The 19,928-nt window shown below is 39.4% G+C and overlaps 1 protein-coding gene and 1 pseudogene across 4 annotated transcripts in view; one reads left to right on the top strand and one right to left on the bottom strand.

Moving 5' to 3' along the window:
* Nucleotides 1-703: 703 nt before the first annotated feature.
* On the bottom strand, nt 704-775 carry LOC129763803 (U4 spliceosomal RNA; annotated as a pseudogene).
* Nucleotides 776-3,111: 2,336 nt separating this feature from the next.
* Nucleotides 3,112-19,928, top strand: part of LOC129767361 (dynein beta chain, ciliary-like) — a 41,164-nt gene continuing 24,347 nt past the window's right edge. For all 4 annotated transcript variants that reach the window (XM_055768177.1, XM_055768157.1, XM_055768167.1 and 1 more), the window contains exons 1-5: nt 3,112-3,505; nt 14,924-15,094; nt 19,064-19,152; nt 19,217-19,553; nt 19,616-19,881. In XM_055768177.1, the coding sequence (XP_055624152.1) occupies nt 3,203-3,505; nt 14,924-15,094; nt 19,064-19,152; nt 19,217-19,553; nt 19,616-19,881 (1,166 nt within the window). In that variant the 5' untranslated portion in view covers nt 3,112-3,202. The remainder of the gene's footprint in view (nt 3,506-14,923; nt 15,095-19,063; nt 19,153-19,216; nt 19,554-19,615; nt 19,882-19,928) is intronic.

Genomic DNA, 19,928 nt, shown 5'->3' with positions numbered 1-19,928 from the left:
CTCCCAGACGCTTCGTTTCGAGCAATAGCATCACCATAATTTCCATAAAAATCTTCCTCTCTCTTGTTATTAGGTCTCAATGAACGTATTCGCTGCCAAACATGGTTCGTTCATCAGTTATTTTCGCTCTATTTTAGCCAAATCGGTTGAATAGTTTTTAGTCAATGCTTTCCCGAAATTTCGAAAACATGGTTTTGAGAAAAACGCGATTAAAGTTTTGTCACACGCTTTCATACACTACGGCGCGCTCTCTTCTTCTTCTTGAATGGCGTTAACGTTCCCTGTGGAACTTTGGCCGTCTCAACGTATGTATTAACTAGTGGCATTTATTAATACTAAGTTGAGATTTCTTAAGCCAAATAACATGCCTTGAATGTATTCCGAGGGGGAGCATGCCCTTCGGAATACGCGTGACCACAGTGCGAGTCGAAGGAAATTTCTCTGACGAAAAATCCCCCGGCCAGAACGGGAATCGAACCCGAACACCCGGCATGATAATGTGAGACGCTAACCACTCGACCACGGGCGCGCTCTCTTATACTAGCTATAATTTTGAAAATATTTAAAATTTCGGTCTGATTTTTTTGAGTATATTTTTAAGATGTTTTTCTACCGAAAAATGTAAAAAAAACAATGGATGGGTTATACCTATGATATAATCGCAAGGTTGACGTAGGACTGCCGTTGGCTTAGTAATCATTCGTGTTTTTTCAATTAGCAATAATCGCACCTCGGATGTTCCTCATTGGGTACGATATCTCTGCTGCGTAGAGCTACCTTTTGTATGTATTGATTAAATTATTGATTAAACTAGTGAATGAATGCAACAATTTGCGAATTCAATTGCAAACAAATCTCTTTTTAGGTCAATTCATGTATTATGGTAGTGGTTATCGCAGCAAATAGGTATCAACTTTTTACCTAATCATCACACGGTACACGGTAAGCGTAGAAGTTCTACCCGCTTTTGTAGACCGTGTTAGCAAAATGAATTCCCGAGTGTAAAAATGAATGGGAGTATAATGTACTGCCAAGATCTGCAATGTCGATTTTCCCAACTTATTGGTTTCGGAATCTGTGTTGGGACAACACATTCCGGTTTGCAAAAATACAAGCGAGTGCAAAAGTACCCGCAGCATGCATCTCATTTGCAATGCTAATTTCCCACCTCTATGGTTTTGAAATCCGTGTTAGCGATATATTCCGATTTGCAAAAACGCAAACGAGTACAAAAGTGCCCGCGGCTTGCATCTAATTTGCAATGCCAGTTTCCCCTGGCTCCATGGATTTCAAGTCTGTGTTAGGGAAACATCCATTCATTCCAGCGATGGTACCTCAATCGTTGCGCAATCATAACTGACTGGATTTCCGAGCGACACTCGCTTTTATACCGATTGGTGTGATTTCAATAGCCTGTTTTGAAAGCATTTTTAAGGCTATTGAAACAAGTTTTTGGATCAAAAAGTAACAACCATAGAACGCGTAGACACTTTATCTTTCGAATGAAGTGTACATCATACCATTTCGTTCAGTTATTTTGGAGCTATTAACGCTCAAAATTTCGTTCTCCGGCGTAACGCTTTCGTTTTCGAAACTTTGAACTTACACCCCAGTATAGAAATGAAAGACGTAGTCCTATGTCAAAATCGATTTTTTGAACCAGTCACACCGGGCTACTACCTTAACCACTGTGAACTCATGTACAATTTGTAAACGAGAGAGAGAGAGAGAAACGAATTCAGTCTCAGAGCGGAGTCATTAAAATATGCCGCGAAGCTCATTTTATGGTGAAATATGAAATAAACACGGACGGAGTAAAAACAGATAGCAACGAAAGCACCCGAATGATGTTTGATCTGTATGTTGACAGAGAAACTGCTGGGAAAAGCGAACACAGGAGGTTTCGAGGAAAATACGTTTAATGTTCATTGTTTTGGCCGTACCAGGCTAGATAACGCATCACTAAAATGGCTCTCACACGGTAAATAATAGGATTTCCGATATGTCCTTTCTAGAATATGTTCTTGAATGTCTTAACAACAGAAATATGAAGAATTTTTTTTAATTTTTAATTTCTGGACTAGAATACTGCCTTAAGATACGAACCTCAAGACGTGCAGTACAAAGGGATTTAACGCGTATTCGAGTGACGCAAACGTTGACGTTCACCAGAAAGTTGAAGCCTGTGACGGATAAGGGAAAAGAAGAAAGCCAGCTCAAGTTATGTCCCATATACGCCCAAGACTGTGCCTTCTCCGACGGTCCTAAACAGCAAGGACAAATAACAATAGCAACATAAGCAACATTGTTTCGAATATAATTAATTAGTTGCTACGGTGTATAATCAATTTCAAGATACCCATCTATTCTCACAAGAAGACCTGCGGAAAAATGTTCCGGGACGTTCTGTGCCCGTAAATTTTGCATCCACAACATAACATCAAGCTGAAACACTTGAACAAGGTGCCGAATTTTAATTACATAGCGTCATTCCAATATTTACCAAAAACAACCAGGGCTCCAAATCAAACCAGTCAACGTTTGCAAACAACGGTACGGCATGATCAAACAGTATTGGGCCGTCCGACCCATTCGCACACCGCTTTTCTCGGTTGGTTCCGGTGGCTTGATTGTTTTCAATTGCCTTACTCATCACACGGTACCGCGCGGACGAGGACGAAACACCGGAGGTGAACCCCTGGCTTCCTTCCTTCCAGCAGGTGATTCGAATCGCGTAACCATATTGAAGCCCGCCGTTTGATTGGGGTGAAATTGGCGCTCGGCGACTTATTGCTGCTGTTGCTGCTGCAGGGATGGGCTCCGTTCGAATCCTCCACGGCTATGGTATTCCAATTAACAAGTTACAGTGATGTGTAGAAATAATTCACTTTCAAAGGATGGCGCTGTTTTCGTGTGGGTGTCTGTGTGCACTCTGCAATTGGTTGAGTGGGAAAGTTTGACGGTTGGTTTTTTGCTTTCCACATTTGAAATCGCGTTAGTTACCATAGGGGCCTTTCCGGTAGGCAAATAGTTCGTTGTATGATCGATTCCAAGCAGGCGTTGAGGGAAATTAAACTTCGGACCAACACTCATTTCGCTTGAGTAGTTGGTTGTGGCTAGACGTTTTTTTCCTTTCGTCGGCTGTCAGTAAAAGGAAGATCTTTTCCGTTTAATTTCTGATTTTTTTTGAAGATTTTCAAGCATGGGAGATGACAAAAAGAAAAAAGAGGAAAAGGAAGATCCGTGTGCCGCGTTCGTGGGAAGCTATGTGCTCAAGACTATGCGGCTGAAGGACGAGAAATGGCAGAAACTGATGGGGAACGAAGAGTTCAAGGTGATCGTGATGGAATGGGTTAAACGGGCCAACGTCCGGCGGCTAATCGTCACGCTAAATAATGCCGGAGCACTCATTCCGACGCACTTTTTCCCCACCGCCGGCAAGGGCAAGCGATGCTTCTTCGTGAAGGTGAAGGAGACGGTGCTAGACATTGACAACATCCGGGAGGTAAGCTCTCTGTGTCCGTAGGAGACATTATCGGCATCATAAAGTGTCCCGTCACTGACGGCTTGATTAAGCGACTGTTATATGCTGCGTGTGCTAAATCGAGACGAAAGTGAAGTGCATAAATCATTCGTCGACCTATGCTGAATGCTACAATCGTGCCGTATGTGTGTACATATATACAATCTGACACTACATCATATTTCCACTCGATAACAGACGCAACGTGACCAGGTGCAAAGCAAATTGTGTCTACCACTCATGCTAATGATGACGCTTCTGATGGGTGTTGTGGTTTTGCGGTCACACTGCAAATGCTCCACGATCAGGAGCTGCAGAGTTTGTTTTAGCCGCAGGTTTTATTACATATTTATGAGTTTATGTTCATCACGCAACAGCATTCTCATGCTGTTTTGTAAGCAAACTAGGCACTATGATAGTGACTGGTGTGATTAAAATACTATGAAGTGTACATTATGGCACGAATCCAATAATTTCATTGAATTTTGTAATCAGTGAAATAAACTGATGTTGCTATTTGACATTGGACAAATTACATGTCAACTCGACTGGCCATTGGCAGCACCATCCCAAATTGCAGTACAACGTTGTGGGTGTAAAGACATTGGTCATTTAAGCAAATTATAGTCCTTCAAATCCCAAAAAAAATTAACTGCTATTTGAAAAGGGCAAAGTTTTCATCTTAATCTTTTCCAAAAATGTATAACTCATAAACTATAAGACCTACTAAATTTTGGTCATTAAATGATCTGTAAGGAATCAATTAAATTTTCATAAAAATATACCGAGAACTTTTTGTCAAAAAAATTACACTTTAAAAAAATATGTTAAATTCGTTTTTCCTAAAACATGTATTTATTTTAAATTCTCAAGAAAAAAAAAGTTTGAATATTCCATACAATTACCAACAAGTGACCTATACATCGGAAGAATAGCATCTTTACAGAGGAAAAGTTTTTCTAACAACAACTTTTTCATGTTTTCTTTTTTTAAAAATATAACTAATCTTAATGGTTTTTGAAGTCAAGATAACGATATACATGTTGGAATCGATTATATACAGACTCGATTATATATAGACTCGGTTATATATGATTCGATTATATACAATTTTGGACTCGATTATATACAGTTTGAAAACAAATATTTTTTTATCATTCAAATATGACTTATTTCAAGAAAAAATGTAACCTTTCAACGTTAAGGTGAAATTGAAGTGGCTGTATAAATACAGGGGGGTAAAAATCTCGATTTTTGAATATTTTGCTTGAATTTTCACCAGGAATTGTTATATCGATATTGCAGCGAAATCAAGAAAGTGGGGTGTCAAAGAACAAATTGTAGAGTGATTTAAGAGCTTTAATTTGATTGATAGAAACAATCCAGTTTGGGGCATCAGAGTCCGATACAAAAAACAAGTTCTATAACTCGGTCATTGTTGCAATTCGAACATACGCGTAGAAGAATTTTTCTCATCAAATATGATCATCTATTATCTAATGAGAGATTATGGAAAAAAAAAAATTGTTTCATGCGAGGAAGGCTGTGATGTTAGATTTCAAGGGGATGAATTAAAAAATAAATTCTTCTTTTATTTTCAACTAGCTGACCCGGCAAACTTCGTCCCGCACAACATTTGTTTTTTTGTTATCAATACCTTCAAACATTCACGTTTTCTTACTATGAGCAAGTTCATGGGTCCAATCGCAGAACTGTTCATTGATTGATCTTCTAATCTACCCCGTTGAATTTACCTTTTACTATAAAAATCAATACTCCGGATAATCGAGTCCGACTTGTAACTCGATTATCCGGAGTATTGATTTTTTTTCACTCCGGATAACCGAATCCTCCGGATAATCGAGTCAAAACAATTTTTGACGTAGGACTACGTCTAACCGGAAGATATAGGGGGTGAAATGGAAATCTAGGCACTGAACAAGTAGGAAAAAATGCAAGATTTGGAACGCTTATAACTCGAGCATTTCTCAATAGATCGCAAAGGTTTTTGCATCAATTGATAGGAAATATATCTACGCATCTATCATAACGAATAACATTTCATTTTTCTTGAGATAAATAATTGAATAATTGTGAAATATCAAGCATTGTCCAAATGCACTATGTGCCCATTTTTGATTGGTCCATTTTGTGCTCCTCAAATCGTACCGACCAAAACGGGCAACCAGAGCAGCAGCGAAATAGAATGAAGCACGACTGGAAAGGAAAAAGAAAAAAAATGAGGGAAACATTGGTCGCAGTCTCACACATGCGTAATTCTCGAACCAGCCAGTCAGCTTAAAAATCCCCGCTCCGCTACTGTAACGATCATTCTTTGTGTGGACACCGACTGGACAACATCGTTGCTGGACGAGCTGGACGGCGAGGGATCGAGTGCTTTTCTCAAGGCAAGAGGGTGGAGGTGGTTGCGCTGGAGTAAATAGAGTAGAGTTTTCGAAGGGCCTTTCTCAAGGCTAGAGACGAATGAACTGCAAAAGTTTAAAGTCTCTATAATACAAGACCTTCCTTCCTTCCGTAACGATCATTCTCATTCAAACCGTACACCACATCGGTTCGCATCACAACACATCAACAAACCAACCCAAGCAGCCATGTCTGGACATGGTAAAGGAGGAAAAGTGAAGGGAAAGGCAAAATCTCGCTCGAACCGTGTTGATCTGGAGTTCCCCGCAAGGGTAGCTAGGCCGAGCGCGTTAGTACCAGTGCACCAGTCCACCTAGCCGGCGTTATATAGTTTCGGCCGCCGAAGTGATCGAGTTAGCTGGTAAAGCTGCTCGCGACGATAAGAAAACCCGCATTCGGAACAGAACACATTCGGTTCGGTGGACATCAAGACAACAGGCAGTTGCAGCGAGTGGCGAGTGGCAAACGCAATCGCAAAACGACATCAGGTAGCAGAAGAAAAAAGTTTGTTCTTTATACAAACTGCTTTGGTGGCAAATCCAGAACAAGGCGGCATCGAGGGCGTTCGAAATGGTTTTTTTCAAAACCACGAGTACTAAGTTTTCTAAATTGGAACCATTCCGTAAAACAAGGCGCTTTTCAGGGCCATTAAATCTTCCAAAAAAGAGTTTAGGAAATACAGTTCAATGCTTTCTAAAACATTATCCAAAATAATAATAAAACACAAATTGATTTTTTCATAATTTGTTTGCCAGGATCTGATGAGTATGTGAATTTGGCAGTTGTTCTGAGCTTATTGATAGTTAGGGAATTTCCTGATTATTCAATTTTCACCAATTCTTAAATTGTTTCCAGATTGAAAGTACAGTAATTTACAATTAGTTCGACATTTAGCTAATTGGACGGACATGTAATGCGACTTATTTAGTTGGACATTTTTGTAAACATAGAGATCCAAATTATGACCCCACATTGAAAGTCGACACTGTACCACTGTTATCGCAAATGTTCAATTACAGGTTAAAATCGCCTCCAATGCGACACTGAGTGGCGCTTCGACACGTCGCATTGAATGTAATTTACTGTACAACATGTCACAAAGCTGGATGGGATGAAATTTTCCAACTGTGAAAGCTGTGGCGAGTGGCAACAAATCGCTAAACAGGAAGGTTTAGCTGAACAAGATGGGAATATCGAGTGATAACAAAACAATAAACTCTTTAGATTGAAGATATTTTTGTGATCCTGAAAAGGACCCGTTTTAGCCTGCATGTGAATCCAACGAGCGAACAAATCGTAATGAATGTATTTTTTTGCCATCGCTCCCTTTTAACGCTCATTCGTTCGTCTCGTTGGACTCGCCCCTCTGGCTGAGTCTGCTGATTTGTCTCTATCCTGTGAGTGTGTACCGCAAGAGTATAAAACACGCGGACCTCAAAAAAATATCTTATTTTCTTTCGAACCGTAAACCCGTGTGGTTGTACGGCATCGGCATCGTGGACGTAACAAAGGAGGACAAATTAAGGGAAAGGCAAAGTCTCACTCGAACCGTGCAGGTCTCCAGTTCCCTGTTGGTCGCATTCACTGATTACTCCGCAAGGGTAACTAGGCCGAACGGATTGGTGCCGGAGCACCAGTATACCTAACAGCGATTATAGAGTTTCGGCCGTCGGAGTGCTCGAGTTGGCTTGCAAAGCTGCTCACGACAATCAGAAAACCCGCATCAAGAACAGAGCAGCTTCGGTTCGGCGCTTATCAAGGCAACAATTAGTTTCAGTGAGTGGCAAAGTGTTTCACCGGCACGTCGCATTAAATGTAATTTACTGAACAACATGTCACAAGCTGGATGGGAAGAAATTTTCCAACTGTGATAGCTGTGGCGAGTGGCAAACGCATTAGCTAAACAGGAAGGTTTAACCGAACAAGATGGGAATATCGAGTGATAACAAAAACACAACACCAAAGGTTCTTTTCAGAACCACCAACATGTTCATAAAGAGTAAACAGTAAACTAATCCATTTTTCAAGTAGATAGGTAGGTATTCACGTAGGAGAAGAAAATAAAACAATATATTTAAAATATACATTTAACAAAAGCTGTCCCCTTTGTATAGTCCTACGTCACTCCGGTTATGTCCCCGACATTACCCACCCGTCTTTTTTTTTCTTTATTTGTTTTTTTTTGCATGTATTTTTCGTTTTTTGAAAATAAAAGAGGAATTTGATTTTTGATTCATCCCCTTAAAGTCAGAAAACACCTTTCTCAAATGAAAAAAAAAATAATTTATCCAGATTCCCTCAGGAGGTGATAGACAATCATATTTGATGAAAAAAATCCTCCTACGCATATGTTCGAATTTCAACAATGACAGATTTACAGAACTTTTTTTTTTGTTTCGGACTCTGTTGCTTCAAAGACGATTCTGATGCTTTCATTTGAAAGATGAGATAATTTAGTACAGGATATAGTAGTGGAACAAATAAACTAGTGAATTTTAATAACATTTTGGAAGTGAAACACTTAAAAGTTAATAATTTTTAATGTGTTATTATTAATTTTATCCTAAAAAATTATATTAAACAAGATTGTTTCTATCAATTAAAATGAAGTTCTTTAACCACTCCACAATTTCTTCTTGGAGGCACAAATTCTCACCCCACTGTACATGGAATAGCCACTTAAACTTCACCATAACGTTGAAAGGTTACATTTCTTCATGAAATAAGCCATATTTGAAATATAAAAAAAAAAATCCAAACTGAATATAATCGAGTCCAAAATTGTATATAATCCAGTCTGTATATAATCGAGTCCGACCTGTACTGTATTCTATTAGTCAAAACATTTCATTTGATACCAATATTGAGGGGATTGCAAAAAATACATAGTCGACCATTTTGTGGCGGCGACCTTTTCGAATTTATGTTGTTCAAAGTGTAGTGTATTCTCCAAATCAAGCCATTCAGCCATTTTTTTTGCGGCGGCCAAATTGAATTTTTCAAGATTATGGAATACGCAGTTTTATAATGACAGTAGAATTAAATGTATGTTCCATATTTCAGATCAATCATTCAACATGAGCGGGGTCAATTTTCTATTAATGTGGGACAACCCAACAAACATTCAAACATACATAGAAACAGGTCAAGCTGAATGAAACCATTCAAAAAGTAATTAGTTGTTTGGGGACTGCGACCATCTTGAAATAGGATTTTTCATTATCTGCTATGTTCTACTAGTCGAGAACTTTCTTTTGATACATTTTTGGGCATTTTTCATGAATAGCTGTGTTCTACTAGTCAAGCCCTTTCATTGGATACCCATATTGATGGGGTTCTGAGAAAATATGTAATCCGCCATTTTCTAGTGGCCACCATCTTAGTTTTGCATTTTTCATAAATAACTGTGTTCTACTAGTCAAGCCCTTTCATTTAATACCCATATTGATGGAGTTCTGAGAAAATATACAATCCGCCATTTTGTAAGGGCCGCCATCTTGAATTTGCATTTTTCATAAATAACTGTGTTCTACTAGTCAAGCCCTTTCGTTTGATACCCATATTAGCTATTCAATATGGAATTATTTTACAAATTATTCAAAATTTCCGAAAATCAAAAATAAAATACTCCGGATAATCGAATCCCGGATAATCGAGTCTCCGGATAATCGAGCCCGACCTGTATTTCTAACAAAACTCATTATAATATCAGATTATTTTCAGACACAATTCTCGTTCAAGATTTTTCAACCATTTGCAAATAACATGTTTCTCCGTTACATGGAGTAAATGTTTTATATAGAAAATATGATAGAATAAAGACAGCTCCAAATCGGAAATTCCTTTCTCAAGTTCTGCTCTTATCAACACATTCGGCGATGCTCTTTTATTGGTATAGATAGAAGAAGATATAGGAGTGCGTTTCATCACATTAAAATCCATTTCCATTTTCGAACAAAGATCAATTTCGCTCCCTCTCCATTCCAGAGGAGGGAGGGGTGTCATACCATCATAGAAACATTTCTCATACCCAAAAACCCTCACATCCCAAATTGTGCTTGATTAGTTCTCGAGTTATGCAGAAGTTTGTGTTTGTGTGCCCCCTGTAATTTGTGTTTAATTTGTATGGCAGCCTCCTCTTAGAGATGGGAGTGGAGTGGAGTAGAGAGATGGGAGTGGAGAAACATTGATTGTACCCTAAACCCTCCATAGGCCTAATTTGGTTCCATTTGCTTGATTAGATCTCGAGTTATGCAGAAATTTGTGTTCCATTTTTATGACAGCCCCCCCTCCTCCTCTCAAAAAGGTGGGAGGGGTGCTGAACCACTTTAGAAATGTTTCTTAACCCTCTAAAACCTCCACATGCCAAATTTGGTTCACTTTGCTTGATTATTTCTTGAATTATGCAGAAATCTATGTTCCATTTGTATGGCAGCTCACCCTTAGAGAGGGGGTGGAGTGTCTAACCACCGTAGAAACATTTATTGCACCCTAAAACCTTCACATGCAAAATTTGGTTTCATTTGCTTGATTAATTCTCGAGCTATGCAGAAATTTGTGTTCCATTTTTATGGCAGCCCCCCCTTAAAGATGGGAAGTGGAGAGTCTAACCACCATAGAAACATTTATTGCACCCTATAACCTCCATATGCCTAATTTGGTTTCATTTGCTTGATTAATTCTCGAGTAATGCAGAAATTTGTGTTTCATTTGTATGGCAGCCCCCATGCCCTTAGAGAGGGGGTAGGTGTGTCGAAACACTATAGAAACGTTTATCGATCCCTAAACCTCTATATGCTAAGTTTGGTTCCATTTGTTTGATTAGTTCTAGAGTTGTTCTGCACCCCCTACCCCGCTCGGTAGAGAGGAGAAAAGGAGTGTCAAACCACTATAAAACATTTATTGCTCCCTAAAACCTACATATGCCAAATTTGGTTCCATTTGCTTGATTAGTTCTCGAGTAATGCAGAAATTTGTGTTTCATTTGCATGGCAGCCCCCCTTAGAGAGGGGTGAGGGGTCTCACAGTATCATAAGGACCTTCCCCGACCCCAAAAACCACTACATATCAATTTTTATATCGATCGGTTCAGTAGTTTCCGAGTCCATAAGAATCAGACAGACAGACAATAAGACAGAAATCCATTTTTATATATGGATGCTTCAATTGCCAAAATGATTAACTCCATAAAACAAGATGTTGAGAAAAATGATAAAATATTATATGTTTTATTATTATTTATTATTTAATTACCAAACAGATTTTGTCATTTAGTACTTAATACTTATTAGAAAAAAAACATGTTTTTGAGAATAAATAATGCATTTTCTGCATTCCATTCTTTAATCAAAGCTTTCTAAATCTTTTAGCTTTGCGTTACGATTTTTTCAAAAAACGTTGAAAAAACTCAAGAGCTCAAGAACTTAATGTAGAAAATTATTTGAATTTTCATTTAAAAAAAATCAAACAAATTTTAAAAAAATCAAAAAATCAAAAAATCAAAAAATTGAATTTTTCAAATATATTTTATAAAATTATGAAAAACAATTATATGAATAGCCAATATAATTACCCACAAGGCACTGCTACTGGGAAATAGTTTTGCCAACAACATCTTTTTCATACTTTCTTTGAAAAAATACTACTAATGTTCAACTAATGTTACAACACTATTGTGTGTAAATTATCTCAATTAACATGTTCTGTATGGGGGTCTAAGCGATCGATCGTGAGTTCAAAACTCAGGACCCTCATTGACCATCTTTGTGTTGTTACAGAATAGCTACGTCCACGCAACAATCATCAGTGATGGAGATCGATCCACGGTCGAAATAAGATCGATTCATCCATACAACTGCTCTACTCTGCAAGACACATCGGGCTGATGTTCTATAAATAACTCAACAATGATCAATCAACTGTCTCCGCTGTCCGGTGGTCCAACTGAATAATGGAAGAACAGAAAGAATACTCTTACGCCTAAATGGCTACTGTGTGAATGTACCATATGTAATGGTATAGAAGGAATAATGGCGAATGGCAACTGTGTAATGTGCTAATTATAGTTATATGATAACCATGTGACATATACACGATTAAAATTCGGCTCTGTTACAGCTAAAATGCTGATGAGCCTTAAATAAATAAATGGGATAAAAAAAACATGTTCTGTAAACTTTTTGACGTAGGACTACGTCTTTCATTTCTATACCGGGGTGTAAAATCAAAGTTTCGAAAACGAAAGCGTTACGCCGGAGACCGAGATTTTAAGCGTTAATAGCTCCTAAACAACTGAACGACATGGTATGATAAACACTTCATTCGAAAGATAAAATGTCTACGCGTTTTATACTTGTTACTTTCTGATCCAAAAACTTGTATCAATAGTCTTAAAATTGCTTTCAAAACAGGCTATTGAAATCACCAATCGGTATATAAGCGAGCGCCGCTCGGAAATCCACTCAGTTCAAATTGAACAGCGATTGGAGCATGTTGTCGCTATTGTGGTGAAGCTCTTCGTTTATCATGAAAGCGCGAATGAACGGTGTCACCAAGAGCCTGTTTGTGCACCTTAGGCCAGAAGGGAGGAGAGTGATGCCACAAACGGTTCCCCGGGAAGATCTCGAAGCAGCCGCTACACACACACACACACACACACACACACGCGCGGAATTCTTTCCGTTTGGATGCCATTCAGCATCGAGAAAGATCCGGAAAATAAACTGCCAGTTCCTCTGGGAATTTAAAATTACATTCATGTGAAAAAGTTTATTTTAATGTTTTCTATCCATGTAACACTGTGACCAAATACATTTGGTTTTGTGATTTTTCAATCAATCGCAATTAACAGGATAGCTTCTGAAGATTATTCTTCCCCATCAGTAGGATATTTCCGTATCCAATATTGGATGCATAAAACCTTGTGCCTCCAACGTAACGCTCTCGTTTTCGAAGTCCCCCAAATATTCATTCATTCAGAATGAATTCAGATTCAACTTCAAACAAATGATCTCTAAATCAACGATAGTCCTACGTCACCCTTGCGGTTATACCATAGATATAACCCACTTCCTGTTTTTTTATTTAGAAACATTTCAGGAGCATGTGTAACATGAGAATTTACTTTATTTTTTCAGGAGATTCCATACCAAAATCTCGCTATCTTGACTTTAAACAAATTAGGGTTGGTTGTATTTGTTTCATAGAAAACATGAAAAAGTTTGTTCCCTGTAAAAATATTCATTTTCCGATGTATGAGTGATTTGTTAGTAGTTGTATGGTATATTCATATAGTTTTTCCTCACAACGCGACGAGCAGTCTAGTTGCCTACATACTGGCGTTAGCTCACAATGTAAGTCGATGCGTATTATGAACTTCTCCATTTGCCGGTTATAGACGTTTACCAGTTGGCAGCATAAATGAAGGGATGATCTTGGAATGAAATGGTAGATGATACTCTATTCTCCCTAATTATTTGGCGAGAGTCTGGCTCTATAGGCTAAACGTTGATACAGATTTTATTCGATTAATGTTTAGGTTGTTATACAATCAATTCGTGTTCAATATGCGTTTTTATCATGTAGTTCTTGCTACTAAATATTTATGTAATTGTGGTCTACATGATAACATGATATCGAGCATGTCGCTTGGTAATTTAAAAAATACAATTAAAGAATTCAAATGACTGCTGATTTAGAAGTTAGAAAGGGTTTACTCACATATGTCCGATCATGATAGCTTAAGTAGTCGTGATCTTAACATTATGTTACCCATATATTTCTTCCTTAGAAGTAATTATGTTATTATTTTACCTGCTTCACTTTCCTGAACTCACTTGTCCGTTTTAAATTCCCTTCCCTAGCTTCCTTATAGCAAAACTTAGCACCCGATAAGATCAATTCACTACAGCAGTTACACGAACTTCCCAAGAGAGCACTCATGGTCATAGTATTCTTAATATACATCACCTGGCTATAAATGTATTAAAATCCACAATGGTCCGGACAGCGTGTCAACGTAGGAGAAAATTTTTATCCACATATTTCTGTAGTTATAGATTTATCAGACTCAGGTTTATGTCTATGTAGATCTAACCTATTTAGGCTTGTGTTCAAAAATGCACTGATAAATGATGACTCCTTGTCCACTTTTGCATAATTAAATATATAGAAGAAAAGAGTGGTAATGGCTGAAAATAGAAACAAGCTTCAAATAAAATTCAAATGAAATTATAATTTTTTCTTGGCATTTTTCCAAAAAAATAGAATGTCCACGTGGACAATGGAGGTAGGAGTATGAGAAATGTCCATGCTTGTCAAGGAGGAACCGAAAATCGTGCTTTTTCTGTCCACGTGTGGACAACCCCTAAGTTCAAAAAAACTCAACTTGAAAAAAAAGAAAAAACGCCCTCCATTTTTAACCATGTAATCCATGTAACCATGTTAAAAAATCTGTAACTACGAAAACAAAGTCCAATAATTCAAAAGTTATGAAAAAAGTTTTTTTTGGGAAAAATTAAAAAGTTTATTTTTCGCACCATCCTTTAATGGAAATGGGCACCCTAATGAAAGAATAGAAAATGGATTTAATATTTAGCGATAAGGAACAAAATTTCAAATTTACACGAAAATCTGAGAACCAATATATCGGTTTGGCATAACAATTGGATTTTTTCATAGCTATCATATTTGAGAAAAATGTTGTGAAGCAAACATCAAACCATCACATTGAACGACGTTAAAGCGCTGTTCCTACAGTTGTTTCGTTTAGCATAACAATAAGTTTTCGTTATCATGTACGTGGAACAACCTAATTATAATAAAACCGAAACAACAATCATTTTCACATAAAACCCCGGGAAATGTGAAAAATGTGTTGTAGTAAAAGACCTCCTTGAACCTCACATTGGCGTCCTAGCATAGCTAAGCAAAACGATTCACATCTAAAGCTGCCCTCTCTGTCCTTTTTTTCCACAGCAAATCATGTACGGCGACCTGTCGGCGAACCCGATCGATGACCTTGCGGTGATAGTGGACGAGATATTTTACCCGATAATTAGCAACCCGCGGAACCAGGAAGGCTGGCCGGACGTAATCAAGAAGGACGTCGACAGTCACTTTCAGGATCTGCGGAACATCATAACGGAGGTAATCACGGTCTAAGGCCTTCGTGTGGAGAGGCACATCATTACTTCCGAATTGTTATCGTTCCCCACCACTCAGCTCGCTTAGCGCAAAACCACCGATTTCAAACCCCCCCCTTCCCCCCACACAACAAAAAGGAGGTGCGAATTTACTGTCGTTAATGTCGGCTTGAGCGAATCCTTGTCGTGTGTTGAATTCGTGCAAGAGGCACATTAGGCCGAGCTCACACTCTATCGGTGCCTTGTGGCTGATAATAATGAGCCCCGCGTCGTTTGTTGGTTGGATTTTGGGAAAAAAAAATTGCCGCCAACGGCTGGCTTTGCATGCGAATTCTCGCCTGCTGTTTTGGGTCGTCACTAAATCACTCGCTTATTTAAATGATTTTATTTTTTGACGTAGGACTACGTCTTTCATTTCTATACCGGGGTGTAAAATCAAAGTTTCGAAAACGAAAGCGTTACGCCGGAGAACGAGATTTTGAGCATTAATAGCTCCTAAACAACTGAACGAAATGGTATGATTAACACTTCATTCGAAAGATAAAATGTCTACGCGTTATATACTTGTTACTTTTTGATCCAAAAACTTGTTTCAATAGTCTTAAAATTGCTTTCAAAACAGGCTATTGAAATCACCAATCGGTATATAAGCGAGCGCCACTCGGAAATTCACTCAGTTATAATTGAACAGCGATTGGAGCATGCTGTCGATGTTGTGGTGAAGCTCTTCGTTTATCATGTTCTTTCATGATATCATGAAAGCGCGGATGAACGGTGTCACCAAGAGCCTGTTTGTGCACCTTAGGCCGAAAGGGAATCCATCAGGAGGAGAGTGATGCCACAAACGGTTCCGCTTGAAACATGGGAGCAGCCAACACACACACATACACGCGCGGAACTATTTTCGTTTGGATGCCATTCAGCATCGAGAAATTACCGGAAAGATTCAATCGTTGTTAAAAAATAATCTGCCAGTTCCCCTGAAAACTGAAAACTATATTCATGCGAAAGAGTTCATTTTAATGTTTTCTATCCATGTAACACTGTGACCAAATATTTTTCAATTAAGTGCTATTAACAGGTGGTTATCGAGTTAGCATTAACCACTGGTGGGCTTCGAGTATCGAGGAAAATCGGGAAAGAACTAATCGTTGCTGAAAAATACTCTGTCAGTTCCCCTGGGAATTGAAAAATACATTGATGAGAAAGAGTTTATTTTAATGTTTTCTATCCATATAACAATGCAACCAAATAAAGGGTGCTGCATCACGAAAAAAACGCTGTAGAAATTCGCCCAGTAGACCGATCCTTTTGAAAATTTTAGACAGTAAAATAAAAACTATTAAACAACTTTTGGCATTTTCTTTTTATTCATACTTCGAGCCCAAGCCCGTATGCTCGCACCTTCCTCTTTACCCCGTCCATAAGGTTCTGTACAACGTCAGGTTGTAGTTTTTTTGAACAGAAATCCATTTTCTCTTGAAGTCCGCCTCCGATTTGACAACTTTTGGGTTCTTCCGGAGGGCCTGCTTCATAATCGCCCAATATTTCTCTATTGGGCGAAGCTCCAGCGCGTTGGGCGGGTTCATTTCCTTTGGCACGAAGGTGACCCCGTTGACTTCGTACCACTCCAACACGTCCTTTGAATAGTGGCACGAAGCGAGGTCCGGCCAGAAGATGGTCGGGCCCTCGTGCTGCTTCAATAGCGGTAGTAAGCGCTTCTGTAGGCACTCCTTAAGGTAAACCTGCCCGTTTACCGTGCCGGTCATCACGAAGGGGGCGCTCCGCTTTCCGGAAGAGCAGATCGCTTGCCACACCATGTACTTTTTGGCAAACTTGGATAGTTTCTGCTTGCGAATCTCCTCCGGAACGCTGAATTTGTCCTCTGCGGAGAAGAACAACAGGCCCGGCAGCTGACGAAAGTCCGCTTTGACGTAGGTTTCGTCGTCCATTACCAGGCAATGCGGCTTTGTCAGCATTTCGGTGTACAGCTTCCGGGCTCGCGTCTTCCCCACCATGTTTTGCCTTTCGTCGCGGTTAGGAGCCTTCTGAACCTTGTATGTACGCAGACCCTCCCGCTGCTTGGTCCGCTGAACGAATGAACTTGACAAATTCAGCTTATTGGCGACATCTCGGACCGAACTTTTCGGATCACGTCTAAACTGCTTAACTACGCGCTTGTGATCTTTTTCACTGACGGAGCATCCATTTTTGCCGTTCTTCACCTTCCGGTCGATGGTTAGGTTCTCGAAGTATCGTTTTAGTACTCTGCTGACCGTGGATTGGACGATTCCCAGCATCTTACCGATGTCCCGATGTGACAACTCCGGATTCTCGAAATGAGTGCACAGGATTAATTCACGACGCTCTTTTTCGTCCGACGACATTTTTCCAAATTTACGAAAAATTGACAGTGAAGCATGGCCAACGTGATCTATACACTCTTATCTGATTATAAGCGAAAGCTGAAGATATAATTCCTAAAAATTTAATTTCTACAGCGTTTTTTCCGTGATGCAATTTGATGTGACACACCCTTTACATTTGGTTTTGTGATTTTTCAATCGATCGCAATTAACAGGAAAGCTTCTGAAAATTATTCTTTTTCGGCGAGGAATCAAGGGATCGAGGGATTCATTACCTAGCCTGACCTGACCTGAAAGACATGCAGTTTGTTTGGAACTGTGAGGGAGGGCAGAAAAGGCAGAAGGCAGGAGGCAGGAGGAGAAGAGAAGGTGACCAAGATAGAGTATCAGCATCGAAAAACGGTTCCCCGGGAAGACATCGAAGCAGCCGCCACACACACATACACGCACGGATTTTTTTTCGTTTGGATGCCATTCAGCATCGAGAAAATTCCGGAAAGATTCAATCGTTGCTGAAAAATAATCTGCCAGTTTCCCTGGGAATTGAAAAATACATTCACGTGAAAAAGTTTATTTTAATGTTTCCTATCCATGTAAAACTGCGACCAAATACAGTTGGTTTTGTGATTTTTCAATCAAGTGCAATTAACAGGTGGTTATCAAGTTAGCATTAACCACTGGTGGTGGACTTCGAGAAGAATCCGGAATGATGTCATCGTTACTGCTAAATAATCTGCCAGTTCCCTTGGAATTGAAAATTATGTTCAAGCGGAAGAGTTTATTTTAATGTTTTCTATCCACATAGTACTGCTGCGATCGAATACATTTGGTTTTGTGATTTTTCAATCAAGTGCAACTAATTAGCAGGAAAGCTTCTGAAGATTATTCTCCCCCATCAGTAGAATATTTTCGTATCGAATACAGTTCGCGCGCGCAATGGAAAATGTTTCGCATCGCGATAATCATATAATTTTCAATTATTGCTCAGTCGCCGAAAGTTTCAAACTCAAAGAGTTCATTCGCCTCTAGTTTGCCTTCCAAATTTCCATCGTAAACCACACCTTCTTTCGATTCAGTCACGGACAAAAAGCATACTTAAGCGATATTGTGGTGGTGAAACGCATTCATTTTTCGTGAGGACATCGACAAGACAACATCGTTACTGAACGAGTTGAACGAGCTGGACGAGCTGGACGGAGAGGGATCAAGGGATTCATTATCATTAAGAGAAGAGAAAACGACCGAGAGAATACCAGCATCGAAAATTGGTTCCGCTTGAGACATCGGAGCATCCGTCACACACATACACACACATACACGCGCGCAACTTTTTACGTTTGCTGATTATCGAGAAGAATCCGGAAAGAAGTGATCGTTGCTGAAAAATAATCTGTCAGTTCCCCTTGGAATTGAAAATAACATGCAAGCGAAAGAGCTCTCGTTTTCGAAGTGCCTCAAATATTCATTTAGTCATTCATTCAGAATGGATTCAGATTCAACTTCAAACAAATAATCACTGAATCAACGATAGTCCTACGTCACCATTGCGGTTATACCATAGATATAACCCACTTCCTGTTTTTGGTTTTCTGCTCCGTGAATTACAGGTAAAAGGAAACATAATTAATCAGACACTGCTGCCTATGCCCATATCTATTGGGGAGGTGGAGAGCGTGGGACAACAAATTTCCGAAGGGTAAGTGGCTATTTTAAATGCTCGATGTTAATATTTACTACGCAAATATCATGCTCTCTTCCAGCAACATCGATGGCTGCACGCTCAAGATGAAAAATTCTCTCGAAGGCATCGTCATTAAGTGGGCCTATCAAATCAATGACGTCCTCAAGGAGGACTCCACCACCATATTCAAGGATGGGCATCACCCCTCACCACTGGAGGAGATTTCCTTCTGGGATGCCCGTCAAAGCAATCTGCGCAACATCTACTCTCAGCTGCTGGAGCCCAGAGTGCACCAGATTGGGGTCATCTTGGAGGGAATCGATTCCGTGTACTATTCCTCCTTCAAGTCCACCTTTCAAAGCGTGGTTCAGGCTGTCCACGAGGCGGATGATGTCACGCTGTTCCTTATGCCACTGGTAGCGTGAACTCGAGAATGATTGAAGTTTTGCCAACCAAAACAAAATGTTTCCTTTCGCAGAAAAAACACTTCGAAACCTTCGAGAGTACGGAGTTCACGGACGCGATGGAACTGATCGCCCCAATGCTACACTGCGTCTGCCTCTTGTGGGCCCATTCGTTCTACTACGGAAGCAACGCACGCATAATGATACTTTTCAAAATGATAAGCAACATGATGATCACCGAGGCAAGCAAATGCTTGGATCCGGGATCATTGTTCCAAGGGGAGCCGGATGAGTGTTTGTTAAAAATCAACACCGTCATCGACAATATAGTCTATTACAAGTTAAATTACCATCAAACCCCGTTGTCACCAACTATGACAGCTTCCG

The sequence above is a fragment of the Toxorhynchites rutilus genome, chromosome 1 (assembly GCF_029784135.1).
Source record: "Toxorhynchites rutilus septentrionalis strain SRP chromosome 1, ASM2978413v1, whole genome shotgun sequence".
Taxonomy (NCBI): Eukaryota; Metazoa; Arthropoda; class Insecta; order Diptera; family Culicidae; genus Toxorhynchites; species Toxorhynchites rutilus.
This window is presented reverse-complemented; position numbering and strand designations above follow the sequence as displayed.